At 46.0% G+C, this 14408-nt stretch overlaps 1 protein-coding gene across 1 annotated transcript in view; it reads right to left on the reverse strand.

Annotated features, from left to right (window-relative positions):
• The window catches only part of maml2 (mastermind like transcriptional coactivator 2), a 146204-nt gene extending 132010 nt beyond the window's left edge, over positions 1–14194 (reverse strand). Inside the window, exon 1 of the mRNA XM_031791309.1 lies at positions 12970–14194. Within this exon, the coding sequence (XP_031647169.1) occupies positions 12970–13389 (420 nt within the window). The 5' untranslated portion in view covers positions 13390–14194. The remainder of the gene's footprint in view (positions 1–12969) is intronic.
• Positions 14195–14408: the final 214 nt, after the last annotated feature.

A 14408-nucleotide genomic window follows, 5' to 3' on the forward strand; every position in this document is an offset into this window, starting at 1 on the left:
GGGTCTAATAGAGGGCCTGTAAGCGGAGATGCCTTGGGGCTGAAACAAAAGCACTTCCGAAAGCACTCTGGAATAGCAGGGCTGCCTGTGTTCCTCTAGTCCATATGGAATAGCAGGGCTGCCTGTGTTCCTCTAGTCCATATGGAATAGCAGGGCTGCCTGTGTTCCTCTAGTCCATATGGAATAGCAGGGCTGCCTGTGTTCCTCTAGTCCATATGGAATAGCAGGGCTGCCTGTGTTCCTCTAGTCCATATGGAATAGCAGGGCTGCCTGTGTTCCTCTAGTCCATATGGAATAGCAGGGCTGCCTGTGTTCCTCTACTCCATATGGAATAGCAGGGCAGCCTGTGTTCCTCTAGTCCATATGGAATAGCAGGGCTGCCTGTGTTCCTCTAGTCCATATGGAATAGCAGGGCTGCCTGTGTTCCTCTAGTCCATATGGAATAGCAGGGCTGCCTGTGTTCCTCTAGTCCATATGGAATAGCAGGGCAGCCTGTGTTCCTCTAGTCCATATGGAATAGCAGGGCTGCCTGTGTTCCTCTACTCCATATGGAATAGCAGGGCAGCCTGTGTTCCTCTAGTCCATATGGAATAGCAGGGCTGCCTGTGTTCCTCTAGTCCATATGGTATAGCAGGGCTGCCTGTGTTCCTCTAGTCCATATGGAATAGCAGGGCAGCCTGTGTTCCTCTAGTCCATATGGAATAGCAGGGCTGCCTGTGTTCCTCTAGTCCATATGGTATAGCAGGGCTGCCTGTGTTCCTCTAGTCCATATGGAATAGCAGGGCTGCCTGTGTTCCTCTAGTCCATATGGAATAGCAGGGCTGCCTGTGTTCCTCTAGTCCATATGGAATAGCAGGGCTGCCTGTGTTCCTCTAGTCCATATGGAATAGCAGGGCTGCCTGTGTTCCTCTAGTCCATATGGAATAGCAGGGCTGCCTGTGTTCCTCTAGTCCATATGGAATAGCAGGGCTGCCTGTGTTCCTCTAGTCCATATGGAATAGCAGGGCTGCCTGTATTCCTCTACTCCATATGGAATAGCAGGGCTGCCTGTGTTCCTCTAGTCCATATGGAATAGCAGGGCTGCCTGTGTTCCTCTAGTCCATATGGAATAGCAGGGCTGCCTGTGTTCCTCTAGTCCATATGGAATAGCAGGGCTGCCTGTGTTCCTCTAGTCCATATGGAATAGCAGGGCTGCCTGTGTTCCTCTAGTCCATATGGAATAGCAGGGCTGCCTGTGTTCCTCTAGTCCATATGGAATAGCAGGGCTGCCTGTGTTCCTCTAGTCCATATGGAATAGCAGGGCTGCCTGTGTTCCTCTAGTCCATATGGAATAGCAGGGCTGCCTGTGTTCCTCTAGTCCATATGGAATAGCAGGGCTGCCTGTGTTCCTCTAGTCCATATGGAATAGCAGGGCTGCCTGTGTTCCTCTAGTCCATATGGAATAGCAGGGCTGCCTGTGTTCCTCTAGTCCATATGGAATAGCAGGGCTGCCTGTGTTCCTCTAGTCCATATGGAATAGCAGGGCTGCCTGTGTTCCTCTAGTCCATATGGAATAGCAGGGCTGCCTGTGTTCCTCTAGTCCATATGGAATAGCAGGGCTGCCTGTGTTCCTCTAGTCCATATGGAATAGCAGGGCTGCCTGTATTCCTCTAGTCCATATGGAATAGCAGGGCTGCCTGTGTTCCTCTAGTCCATATGGAATAGCAGGGCTGCCTGTGTTCCTCTAGTCCATATGGAATAGCAGGGCTGCCTGTGTTCCTCTACTCCATATGGAATAGCAGGGCTGCCTGTGTTCCTCTAGTCCATATGGAATAGCAGGGCTGCCTGTGTTCCTCTAGTCCATATGGAATAGCAGGGCTGCCTGTGTTCCTCTAGTCCATATGGAATAGCAGGGCTGCCTGTGTTCCTCTAGTCCATATGGAATAGCAGGGCTGCCTGTGTTCCTCTAGTCCATATGGAATAGCAGGGCTGCCTGTATTCCTCTAGTCCATATGGAATAGCAGGGCTGCCTGTGTTCCTCTAGTCCATATGGAATAGCAGGGCTGCCTGTGTTCCTCTAGTCCATATGGAATAGCAGGGCTGCCTGTGTTCCTCTAGTCCATATGGAATAGCAGGGCTGCCTGTGTTCCTCTAGTCCATATGGAATAGCAGGGCTGCCTGTATTCCTCTAGTCCATATGGAATAGCAGGGCTGCCTGTGTTCCTCTAGTCCATATGGAATAGCAGGGCTGCCTGTGTTCCTCTAGTCCATATGGAATAGCAGGGCTGCCTATGTTCCTCTACTCCATATGGAATAGCAGGGCTGCCTGTGTTCCTCTACTCCATATGGAATAGCAGGGCTGCCTGTGTTCCTCTAGTCCATATGGAATAGCAGGGCTGCCTGTGTTCCTCTAGTCCATATGGAATAGCAGGGCTGCCTGTGTTCCTCTAGTCCATATGGAATAGCAGGGCTGCCTGTGTTCCTCTAGTCCATATGGAATAGCAGGGCTGCCTGTATTCCTCTACTCCATATGGAATAGCAGGGCTGCCTGTGTTCCTCTAGTCCATATGGAATAGCAGGGCTGCCTGTGTTCCTCTAGTCCATATGGAATAGCAGGGCTGCCTGTGTTCCTCTAGTCCATATGGAATAGCAGGGCTGCCTGTGTTCCTCTAGTCCATATGGAATAGCAGGGCTGCCTGTGTTCCTCTAGTCCATATGGAATAGCAGGGCTGCATTATCCTGGGAGGACTACAGTGCTTCTACTGCATTATCTTGGGAGGACGTATAGTACCTCTACTGCATTATCCTGGGAGGACTACTAGGATGAGAGACGGTCTAAAGGGATGAGACAGAACTGATCAGCTGGTTGGTTTCAACAGCAGCTCTCTGTCTTCAAAGACTCAGCCTGCCCCTAGAGGCATGTGTGTGTGTAGAGAGAGTGTGTGTGTGTGTGTGTGTGTGTAGGGGCTGCCTCAGAAAGACACCACTGTTGGAGAAATTAACCTGCAGGCGCGTCTTGGTTATGTCCCAAATGGCATTCTATTCCCTATATAGTGCACTACTTTAGACCAGGGCACCCAATTCCCTATGTAGTGCACTACTTTAGACCAGGGCACCCAATTCCCTATGTAGTGCACTACTTTTGTAATGCAGTACACCTATTAGAATACTGATTGGACCGTGGTATATTTCACTATTCTTCTGACTATTAATAAGTTAATCCTGTGATTGGCAGTATTTCTAACATTTGTAACGGATAATGAGTTTGCACCATTTAGAATGTTGATTTTATGTTGGGACGGGAGCTTGAGATAATGAACAACTAGAATGTTGATATTATGTTGGGCCGGGAGCTTGAGATAATGAACAACTAGAATGTTGATATTATGTTGGGCCGGGAGCTTGAGATAATGAACAACTACAATGTTGATATTATGTTGGGCCGGGAGTTTGAGATAATGAACAACTACAATGTTGATATTATGTTGGGCCGGGAGTTTGAGATAATGAACAACTAGAATGTTGATATTATATTAGGACGGGAGCTTGAGATAATGAACAACTACAATGTTGATTTTATGTTGGGCCGGGAGCTTGAGATAATGAACAACTAGAATGTTGATATTATGTTGGGCCGGGAGTTTGAGATAATGAACAACTAGAATGTTGATATTATATTAGGACGGGAGCTTGAGATAATGAACAACTACAATGTTGATTTTATGTTGGGCCGGGAGCTTGAGATAATGAACAACTAGAATGTTGATATTATGTTGGGCCGGGAGCTTGAGATAATGAACAAGTCATACCTAGAGAGGCCCTGATTTGTAGAACGGGATTTAATGCAGATAGTTAGCTCGTAAAGGTAGACAACAATGTTGGTGTCAGTTACAAGTTTTCAGTAAACTAAAACACTCTGTCATTCCCCTAATCTCCCCAAATTAGCACTCATCCCAATACACTTATAAGCATCGGATTGATGAAATCCTGGGCTAGAGGGAGTTTCCACCATATGGATTACACCAGTCATTTCCTCTTAAATCTATGAAGGGAAGCGTACCAGTAAGAGCAGATAATTGCAACTGACAATGTATGGCTGTGTCCCTATGTTCTCAATCTAACTTCCTGTCCTGGTGTCTAACTTCCTGTCCTGGTATCTGTCTGGCCATGTTCAGTCCCTATGTTCTCAATCTATCTTCCTGTCCTGGTGTCTGTCTGGCCATGTTCAGTCCCTATGTTCTCAATCTAACTTCCTGTCCTGGTGTCTGTCTGGCCATGTTCAGTCCCTATGTTCTCAATCTAACTTCCTGTCCTGGTGTCTAACTTCCTGTCCTGGTATCTGTCTGGCCATGTTCAGTCCCTATGTTCTCAATCTATCTTCCTGTCCTGGTGTCTGTCTGTGCATGTTCAGTCCCTATGTTCTCAATCTAACTTCCTGTCCTGGTGTCTGTCTGGCCATGTTCAGTCCCTATGTTCTCAATCTATCTTCCTGTCCTGGTATCTGTCTGGCCATGTTCAGTCCCTATGTTCTCAATCTAACTTCCTGTCCTGGTGTCTAACTTCCTGTCCTGGTGTCTGTCTGTCCATGTTCAGTCCCTATGTTCTCAATCTAACTTCCTGTGCTGGTGTCTAAATTCCTGTCAAACTTCCTGTCCTGGTGTCTGTCTGTCCATGTTCAGTCCCTATGTTCTCAATCTAACTTCCTGTGTTGGTGTCTAAATTCCTGTCAAACTTCCTGTCCTGGTGTTAGTCTGTCCATGTTCAGTCCCTATGTTCTCAATCTAACTTCCTGTCCTGGTGTCTAACTTCCTGTCCTGGTGTCTGTCTGTCCATGTTCAGTCCCTATGTTCTCAACCTAACTTCCTGTGCTGGTGTCAAACTTCCTGTCCTGGTGTCTGTCTGTCTATGTTCAGTTGTGGACACAAGAGGGAGACCTAAATGTCCTTTTGACCTGCATCTCAGTGTGAACTGTTCTGTTGTTCAGTGAAAGAGCTGCACTGTCATGCTGGATGGTCATTTAGATGTGGAAATACAGCAAAGATGGGGTTAACACTTTATTAAAAATGCATATTAATAATGCCTTATAACATCCTTCATAATGCCTTATAACATCCTTCATAATGCCTTATAACATCCTTCATAATGCCTTATAACATCCTTCATAATGCCTTATAACATCCTTCATAATGCCTTATAACATCCTTCATAATGCCTTATAACATCCTTCATAATGCCTTATAACATCCTTCATAATGCATTATAACATCCTTCATAATGCCTTATAACATCCTTCATAATGCCTTATAACATCCTTCATAATGCCTTATAACATCCTTCATAATGCCTTATAACATCCTTCATAATGCCTTATAACATCCTTCATAATGCCTTATAACATCCTTCATAATGCCTTATAACATCCTTCATAATGCCTTATAACATCCTTCATAATGCCTTATAACATCCTTCATAATGCCTTATAACATCCTTCATAATGCCTTATAACATCCTTCATAATGCCTTATAACATCCTTCATAATGCCTTATAACATCCTTCATAATGCCTTATAACATCCTTCATAATGCCTTATAACATCCTTCATAATGCCTTATAACATCCTTCATAATGCCTTATAACATCCTTCATAATGCCTTATAACATCCTTCATAATGCCTTATAACATCCTTCATAATGCCTTATAACATCCTTCAAAATGCCTTATAACATCCTTCATAATGCCTTATAACATCCTTCATAATGCCTTATAACATCCTTCATAATGCCTTATAACATCCTTCATAATGCCTTATAACATCCTTCATAATGCCTTATAACATCCTTCATAATGCCTAATAACATCCTTCATAATGCCTTATAATCCACTTCAAATGTGTCACTACACAGAACAGAGGACCAGCGGAGACAGAGAGGCTGAGATATTGTGATTCGCTTTCAAATTATTTGTGGGTCTGTGTAATCTGAGGGAAATATGTCTCTCTAATATGGTCATCTCTCGAGAGCCAGGTCTGCCTATGGCAGGCATCTCTCAATAGCAAGGCTATGGTCACTGAGTCTGTACACAGTCAAAGTTGTTCTTACTTTCGCATCAGTCACAGTGGTCAGGTATTCTGCTACTGTGTACTCTCTCTCTCCCCTCTCTCTCGCTTACTCTCCTGTCCCCCATTGTATTTGTCATGCCTGACCACACAAGGTCAAAGTAATGTGTTGAATTACATGAGTGAGCTGTCCTGCTCTCCGTTATCTGAACACACAGTGGTAGCTGGCTGGCTAGCTGCTTCATAGAAAATAAACTGGCACAATGGTAGCTGGCTGGCTAGCTGCTTCATAGAAAATACACTGGCACAATGGTAGCTGGCTGGCTAGCTGCTTCATAGAAAATACACTGGCACAATGGTAGCTGGCTGGCTAGCTGCTTCATAGAAAATAAACTGGCACAATGGTAGCTGGCTGGCTAGCTGCTTCATAGAAAATACACTGGCACAATGGTAGCTGGCTGGCTAGCTGCTTCATAGAAAATACACTGGCACAATGGTAGCTGGCTGGCTAGCTGCTTCATAGAAAATACACTGGCACAATGGTAGCTGGCTGGCTAGCTGCTTCATAGAAAATACACTGGCACAATGGTAGCTGGCTGGCTAGCTGCTTCATAGAAAATACACTGGCACAATGGTAGCTGGCTGGCTAGCTGCTTCATAGAAAATACACTGGCACAATGGTAGCTGGCTGGCTAGCTGCTTCATAGAAAATAGTGCTGTTCAATTTAATGGGTGAACATTTAGAAATCAGAATACAAGTTCAATTCTGCTTGTAAATGTTCTAACAAAATGACATTAACAAGCTTGTAGTATTCATGAACCACACAGAGAGACAGACACTGACTGGTTCTACAAATGTCTCTAGATCACACTGGCTCCTATCCACTTAACTCCTATCCACTTAACCACTGGCTCCTATCCACTTAACCACTGGCTCCTATCCACTAAACCACTGGCTCCTATCCACTTAACTCCTATCCACTTAACCACTGGCTCCTATCCACTTAACCACTGGTTCCTATCCACTTAACCACTGGCTCCTATCCACTTAACTCCTATCCACTTAACCACTGGCTCCTATCCACTTAACCACTGGCTCCTATCCACTTAACCACTGGCTCATATCCACTTAACTCCTATCCACTTAACCACTGGTTCCTATCCACTTAACCACTGGCTCCTATCCACTTAACCACTGGCTCCTATCCACTTAACCACTGGCTCCTATCCACTTAACCACTGGCTCCTATCCACTTAACTACTGTCTCCTATCCACTTAACCACTGGCTCCTATCCACTTAACCACCCTATTCCCTATGTAGTGCACTACTTTAGACCAGAGCACCCTATTCCCTATGTAGTGCACTACTTTAGACCAGGGCACCCTATTCCCTATGTAATACACTACTTTAGACCAGAGCACCCTATTCCCTATGTAGTGCACTACTTTAGACCAGGGCACCCTATTCCCTATGTAGTGCACTACTTTAGACCAGAACCCATAGGGTGAAATGTGAAGCAGGGCTATGATCAACATCAGTGAAATCTTTATAGGGAACAATTTGGAAGGAAGTCAACAGGCTGTCAACAGGCTGTCAACAGGCAGTCAACGGGCAGTCAACAGGCAGTCACCACGCAGTCAACAGGCAGTCAACGGGCAGTCACCACGCAGTCAATGGGCAGTCAACGGGCAGTAACCACGCAGTCACCACGCAGTCAACGGGCAGTAACCACGCAGTCAACGGGCAGTAACCATGCAGTCAACGGGCAGTAACCATGCAGTCAACGGGCAGTAACCACGCAGTCAATGGGCAGTAACCACGCAGTCAACGGGCAGTAACCACGCAGTCAACGGGCAGTCAATGGGCAGTAACCACGCAGTCAACGGGCAGTAACCATGCAGTCAATGGGCAGTCAACAGGCAGTCAACAGGCAGTCAACGGGCAGTAACCACGCAGTCAACAGGCAGTCAACCGGCAGTCACCACGCAGTCAACCCGCAGTCAATGGGCAGTAACCACGCAGTCAACGGGCAGTCACCACGCAGTCAACAGGCAGTCACCACGCAGTCACCACGCAGTCAACAGGCAGTCACCGGGCAGTCAACGGGCAGTAACCACGCAGTCAACGGGCAGTCAACGGGCAGTCAACAGGCAGTCACCACACAGTCAATGGGCAGTCAACGGGCAGTCAACAGGCAGTCACCACGCAGTCAACAGGCAGTCACCGGGCAGTCAACGGGCAGTAACCACGCAGTCAACGGGCAGTCAACAGGCAGTAACCACGCAGTCAACAGGCAGTCAACTGCATATCTATAAAATCTACCTAGATTACTGACTGATACCATCTCTATAAAATCTACCTAGATTACTGACTGATACCATCTCTATAAAATCTACCTAGATTACTGACTGATACCATCTCTATAAAATCTACCTAGATTACTGACTGATACCATCTCTATAAAATCTACCTAGATTACTGACTGATACCATCTCTAGAAAATCTACCTAGATTACTGACTGATACCATCTCTATAAAATCTACCTAGATTACTGACTGATACCATCTCTATAAAATCTACCTAGATTACTGACTGATACCATCTCTATAAAATCTACCTAGATTACTGACTGATACCATATCTATAAAATCGACCTAGATTACTGACTAATGCTAGTGTAGTATTATAATAATAATAATGTCTGTTTCCATGAACTATATGAACCAGGGAGGAGAGAGAGAGAGAGAGGAGAGGAGGGGAGAGAGAGAGGAGAGAGCAGGGGAGAGAGAGAGAGAGAGAGGAGGGAGAGAGAGAGGAGAGAGCAGGGGAGAGAGAGAGAGAGAGAGAGAGGAGAGGAGGGGAGAGAGAGAGGAGAGAGCAGGGGAGAGAGAGAGAGAGAGAGAGAGAGAGAGAGGAGAGGAGGGGAGAGAGAGAGGAGAGAGCAGGGGAGAGAGAGAGAGGAGGGGAGAGAGAGACATCTGTAAACTCTTGCAAATATAGTCTCATCTCTCCCATTATGACATGATATTGAAACATTCCTTGGGAACAGTTTCATAGCCTCTAGCCTGCATGTCCAACTCCCCAGGGGCTAATAAGACAAAAACAACCAGAAAAATCTCCCGTCTCAGCTTGGCTGTTGCCCTTGCAGTGTGCCCCTTACCATAGATGCCTCATACAGCACAGGAAACAGGTCAAATCAGCACACGCTCACACAGTACCAGATCAATGTGGAGCTATATACAGGAAGTACCAGATCAATGTGGAGCTATATACAGGAAGTACCAGTACCAGATCAATGTGGAGCTATATACAGGAAGTACCAGATCAATGTGGAGCTATATACAGGAAGTACCATATCAATGTGGAGCTATATACAGGAAGTACCAGATCAATGTGGAGCTATATACAGGAAGTACCAGATCAATGTGGAGCTATATACAGGAAATACCAGATCAATGTGGAGCTATATACAGGAAGTACCAGATCAATGTGGAGCTATATACAGGAAGTACCAGTACAAGATCAATGTGGAGCTATATACAGGAAGTACCAGATGAATGTGAAGATATATACAGGAAGTACCAGATCAACGTGGAGCTATATACAGGAAGTACCAGATCAATGTGGAGCTATATACAGGAAGTACCAGATCAATGTGGAGCTATATACAGGAAGTACCAGATCAATGTGGAACTATATACAGGGAGTACCAGTACAAGATCAATGTGGAGCTATATACAGGAAGTACCAGATCAATGTGGAGCAATATACAGGAAGTACCAGATCAATGTGGAGCTATATACAGGAAGTACCAGAACCAGATCAATTTGGAGATATATACAGTAAGTACCAGTACCAGATCAATGTGGAGCTATATACAGGGAGTACCAGATCAATGTGTAGATATATACAGGAAGTACCAGATCAATGTGGAGCTTTATACAGGGAGTACCAGATCAATGTGTAGATATATACAGGAAGTACCAGATCAATGTGGAGCTATATACAGGAAGTACCAGATCAATGTGGAGATATATACAGGAAGTACCAGATCAATGTGGACAGTGCAGTAATACCTAATGCTTGTGTTTCTAGCTCCAACAGTACAGTAATACCTAATGCTTGTGTTTCTAGCTCCAACAGTACAGTAATACCTAATGCTTGTGTTTCTAGCTCCAGCAGTACAGTAATACCTAGCAATACAAAACAATGCACACGAAATCAGATTCACACAGCACCACTCTAGTCAAAAGTAAGTAATGTTGGTTCATGCCATCCTGACTCCTTTACCTTTCTAGCACTGACTGTCAAGTGCAATTTTCATGACTCTCCTTACACACATCGTCCAACGTAAGATTACCTTAGCTACTATTTAACTGTCAGCAACGTTAGAGTTAGGAATGTAGACTGTAGTTAGGGCTGTAGTTAGGGGTTTAGACTGAGGTTAGGACTGTCGTTAGGGGTTTAGACTGTAGTTAGGTGTGTAGACTGTAGTTAGGTGTGTAGACTGTAGTTAGGTGTGTAGACTGTAGTTAGGCGTGTAGACTGTAGTTAGGCGTGTAGACTGTAGTTAGGGCTGTAGACTGTAGTTAGGGCTGTAGACTGTAGTTAGGGCTGTAGACTGTAGTTAGGGCTGTAGACTGTAGTTTGGGCTGTAGACTGCAGTTAGGGCTGTAGACTGTAGTTAGGGCTGTAGACTGTAGTTAGGGCTGTAGACTGTCGTTAGGGCTGTAGACTGTCGTTAGGGCTGTAGACTGTCGTTAGGGCTGTAGACTGTCGTTAGGGCTGTAGACTGTAGTTAGGGGTGTAGACTGTAGTTAGGGGTGTAGACTGCAGTTAGGATTGTAGACAGTAGTTAGGAATGTAGACCTTAGTTAGGGATGTCGACTGTAGTTAGGTTTGTAGTTAGGAATGTAGACTGCAGTTAGGGATGTAGTTAGGACTGTAGACTGTAGTTAAGCATGTAGACTGTAGTTAGGAATGTAGACTGTTGTTAAGAATGTAGACTGTTGTTAAGAATGTAGACTGTCGTTAGGAATGTCGACTGTCGTTAAGAATGTAGACTGTCGTTGGGATTGTAGACTGTAGTTGGGATTGTAGACTGTAGTTGGGATTGTAAACTGTAGTTAGGGGTGTAGACTGTAGTTAGGGGTGTAGACTGTAGTTGGGATTGTAAACTGTAGTTAGGGGTGTAGTTAGGAATGTAGACTGTAGTTAGGAATGTAGACTGTCGTTAGGGGTGTAGACTGTCGTTAGGGGTGTAGACTGTAGTTAGGGGTGTAGACTGTAGTTAGGGGTGTAGACTGTAGTTAGGGGTGTAGACTGTAGTTAGGATTGTTTTTAGGGGTACAGACTGCAGGTCGGAAGGTAACGTAGCCTAGCAGTTAGAGGCTAGCCAGCAACCGGAAGGTAACGTAGCCTAGCAGTTAGAGGCTAGCCAGCAACCGGAAGGTAACGTAGCCTAGAAGTTAGAGGCTAGCCAGCAACCGGAAGGTAACGTAGCCTAGCAGTTAGAGGCTAGCCAGCAACCGGAAGGTAACGTAGCCTAGAAGTTAGAGGCTAGCCAGCAACCGGAAGGTAACGTAGCCTAGAAGTTAGAGGCTAGCCAGCAACCGGAAGGTAATGTAGCCTAGCAGTTAGAGGCTAGCCAGCAACCGGAAGGTAACGTAGCCTAGAAGTTAGAGGCTAGCCAGCAACCGGAAGGTAACGTAGCCTAGCAGTTAGAGGCTAGCCAGCAACCGGAAGGTAACGTAGCCTAAAAGTTAGAGGCTAGCCAGCAACCGGAAGGTAACGTAGCCTAGCAGTTAGAGGCTAGCCAGCAACCGGAAGGTAACGTAGCCTAGAAGTTAGAGGCTAGCCAGCAACCGGAAGGTAACGTAGCCTAGAAGTTAGAGGCTAGCCAGCAACCGGAAGGTAACGTAGCCTAGCAGTTAGAGGCTAGCCAGCAACCGGAAGGTAACGTAGCCTAGAAGTTAGAGGCTAGCCAGCAACCGGAAGGTAACGTAGCCTAGCAGTTAGATGCTAGCCAGCAACCGGAAGGTAACGTAGCCTAGCAGTTAGAGGCTAGCCAGCAACCGGAAGGTAACGTAGCCTAGAAGTTAGAGGCTAGCCAGCAACCGGAAGGTAACGTAGCCTAGCAGTTAGAGGCTAGCCAGCAACCGGAAGGTAACGTAGCCTAGCAGTTAGAGGCTAGCCAGCAACCGGAAGGTAACGTAGCCTAGAAGTTAGAGGCTAGCCAGCAACCGGAAGGTAACGTAGCCTAGCAGTTAGAGGCTAGCCAGCAACCGGAAGGTAACGTAGCCTAGAAGTTAGAGGCTAGCCAGCAACCGGAAGGTAACGTAGCCTAGAAGTTAGAGGCTAGCCAGCAACCGGAAGGTAACGTAGCCTAGCAGTTAGAGGCTAGCCAGCAACCGGAAGGTAACGTAGCCTAGAAGTTAGAGGCTAGCCAGCAACCGGAAGGTAACGTAGCCTAGCAGTTAGAGGCTAGCCAGCAACCGGAAGGTAACGTAGCCTAGCAGTTAGAGGCTAGCCAGCAACCGGAAGGTAACGTAGCCTAGAAGTTAGAGGCTAGCCAGCAACCGGAAGGTAACGTAGCCTAGCAGTTAGAGGCTAGCCAGCAACCGGAAGGTTGCCAGTTTGAATCCCTTGTGATGGGATCTGGCAGGAAGTGAGCTGGCTTACCAGAGGGTTGCTGGTATCAAATCCTAGATGCCATTGCCTGCCGTTGTGCCCGTGAGCAACCCCTTCACTACAACTGCTGTACAGGCGCCCAAGTGTGGCAGCACCCAATCCAACCTCTATATGCATGTGTGTCTTTGGGAGGGGTTAGGATGAAGTGGAAATATAATTTCGGTTGGACCTCTTGTACAATTGACAAATAAAGTGACATTAATCCAAATTCCCTCAAGAGACTTATTCATCATCACTTACTGCTATTCGTGTTGAGATCTTCTGGTCTCCCGCTGAGGAGCTCTGGGATTTCTGTTCTCCATTAACTCTGCTGTAGTCTGGAGGTTGTTGGTTCGAAGCCCGGTTCCCCTTGGTTTTCCTATTCCCGGGTCCCTGATGCACAATGTTCAGCAGGTGAAGAGTACTCTCGTGTTCCCGGTCAGAGTTCTCGGCCTGGCCTCGCTGGTACCGGTTCTCACAGGTGGAGTGATGCCTTCGACACAGTTCTATCCGCGCGCGTAACCGTTCCACTATGGCGCTGTGAAGCTGCGGGACGGCAGAGCCCCGGGAGGTCGCGAGCGGCCCCGCAACCCCCCCGCCTGGCATAGAGCCCACCATACCAAGACCTAACATTGGTACGAACCCTCCTGCTGCGGGCTGTGCGGGAGTTGCTTCTCCCATGCCCTCTGGCACCCCGCAAGAAGTTCTATCAAAAACGGTTACCCGTGTTTTTACAGAGACCACAATAAAAACATCGAATATTAAACAGCTATCTAATGACTAGGAATGCTAATCATACAAAATATATATTTACAAAAAATATATATTACTTTAGCATATTTGCCACTATTACCTGAATGGGATAAGAACAAGTCCCCACGAGGTCCTTTACTGATTTGATGACCGACTATTCGGTTCCGACTACACCACATGCAACGTGAATACCCTAACCTACTTCAGTCTCCTGTAATTCGACAGGAAATCAGAAAGGACGAAAACTTAAATATATCACGAACAATAGCATTTTAGTAGGTAAATTGACTAGAAGCGTTTTACGCAAATTGCGTTTACAATGAGTAGCTTACACATATGATCATAAAATAACCTACCACACTTTGCGACGAATACTAACTATGTATTCAACGTGGACGAGTCATCACCAAAACAGAAGGTTATATTGGGAAAATACACGAAACTTCCAGCGACTCACGACATGATTTTTTTTTTTACATTAGCAAAAAAAAAAAAATCCCCCGTTCCCCTCGTCCTGATCAAAAACAGATGGTTAGCCTACATTTTGGTCAATTCTGAAAATAACGAAACTGTAAAGACACGGGTAAGAAACGCTGAGGAGCGAACACACAAACTGATAGTGATTCTAGCTGGGCTGTGTCAAGTATTCCATTGACAATCATTTGTCCGTCCGAGCTGTAGCCTACACGGAGGCACGGGAATTGCGGGGGTACTAGACTCTCATTGTATGAGTATTCCTTCCTCTGGTCATGAAATACGCATATGGATGATGGTGCCCAAACGCACACTCTAGTGTAGGGCAATATGAACTACACACTGAGAGATGACCAGGCTGCTGTGGTGTTATTAACATAGGAATATTAGGCAGTGACTGTCACATGTTCATGATTGTAGTGGAGTAGTGTGTCCTTCCATTCCTTTGAACTTTTAAGCATGTTAACACGCAC

Source organism: Oncorhynchus kisutch, linkage group LG15 (genome assembly GCF_002021735.2).
Source record: "Oncorhynchus kisutch isolate 150728-3 linkage group LG15, Okis_V2, whole genome shotgun sequence".
Classification (NCBI taxonomy): Eukaryota; Metazoa; Chordata; class Actinopteri; order Salmoniformes; family Salmonidae; genus Oncorhynchus; species Oncorhynchus kisutch.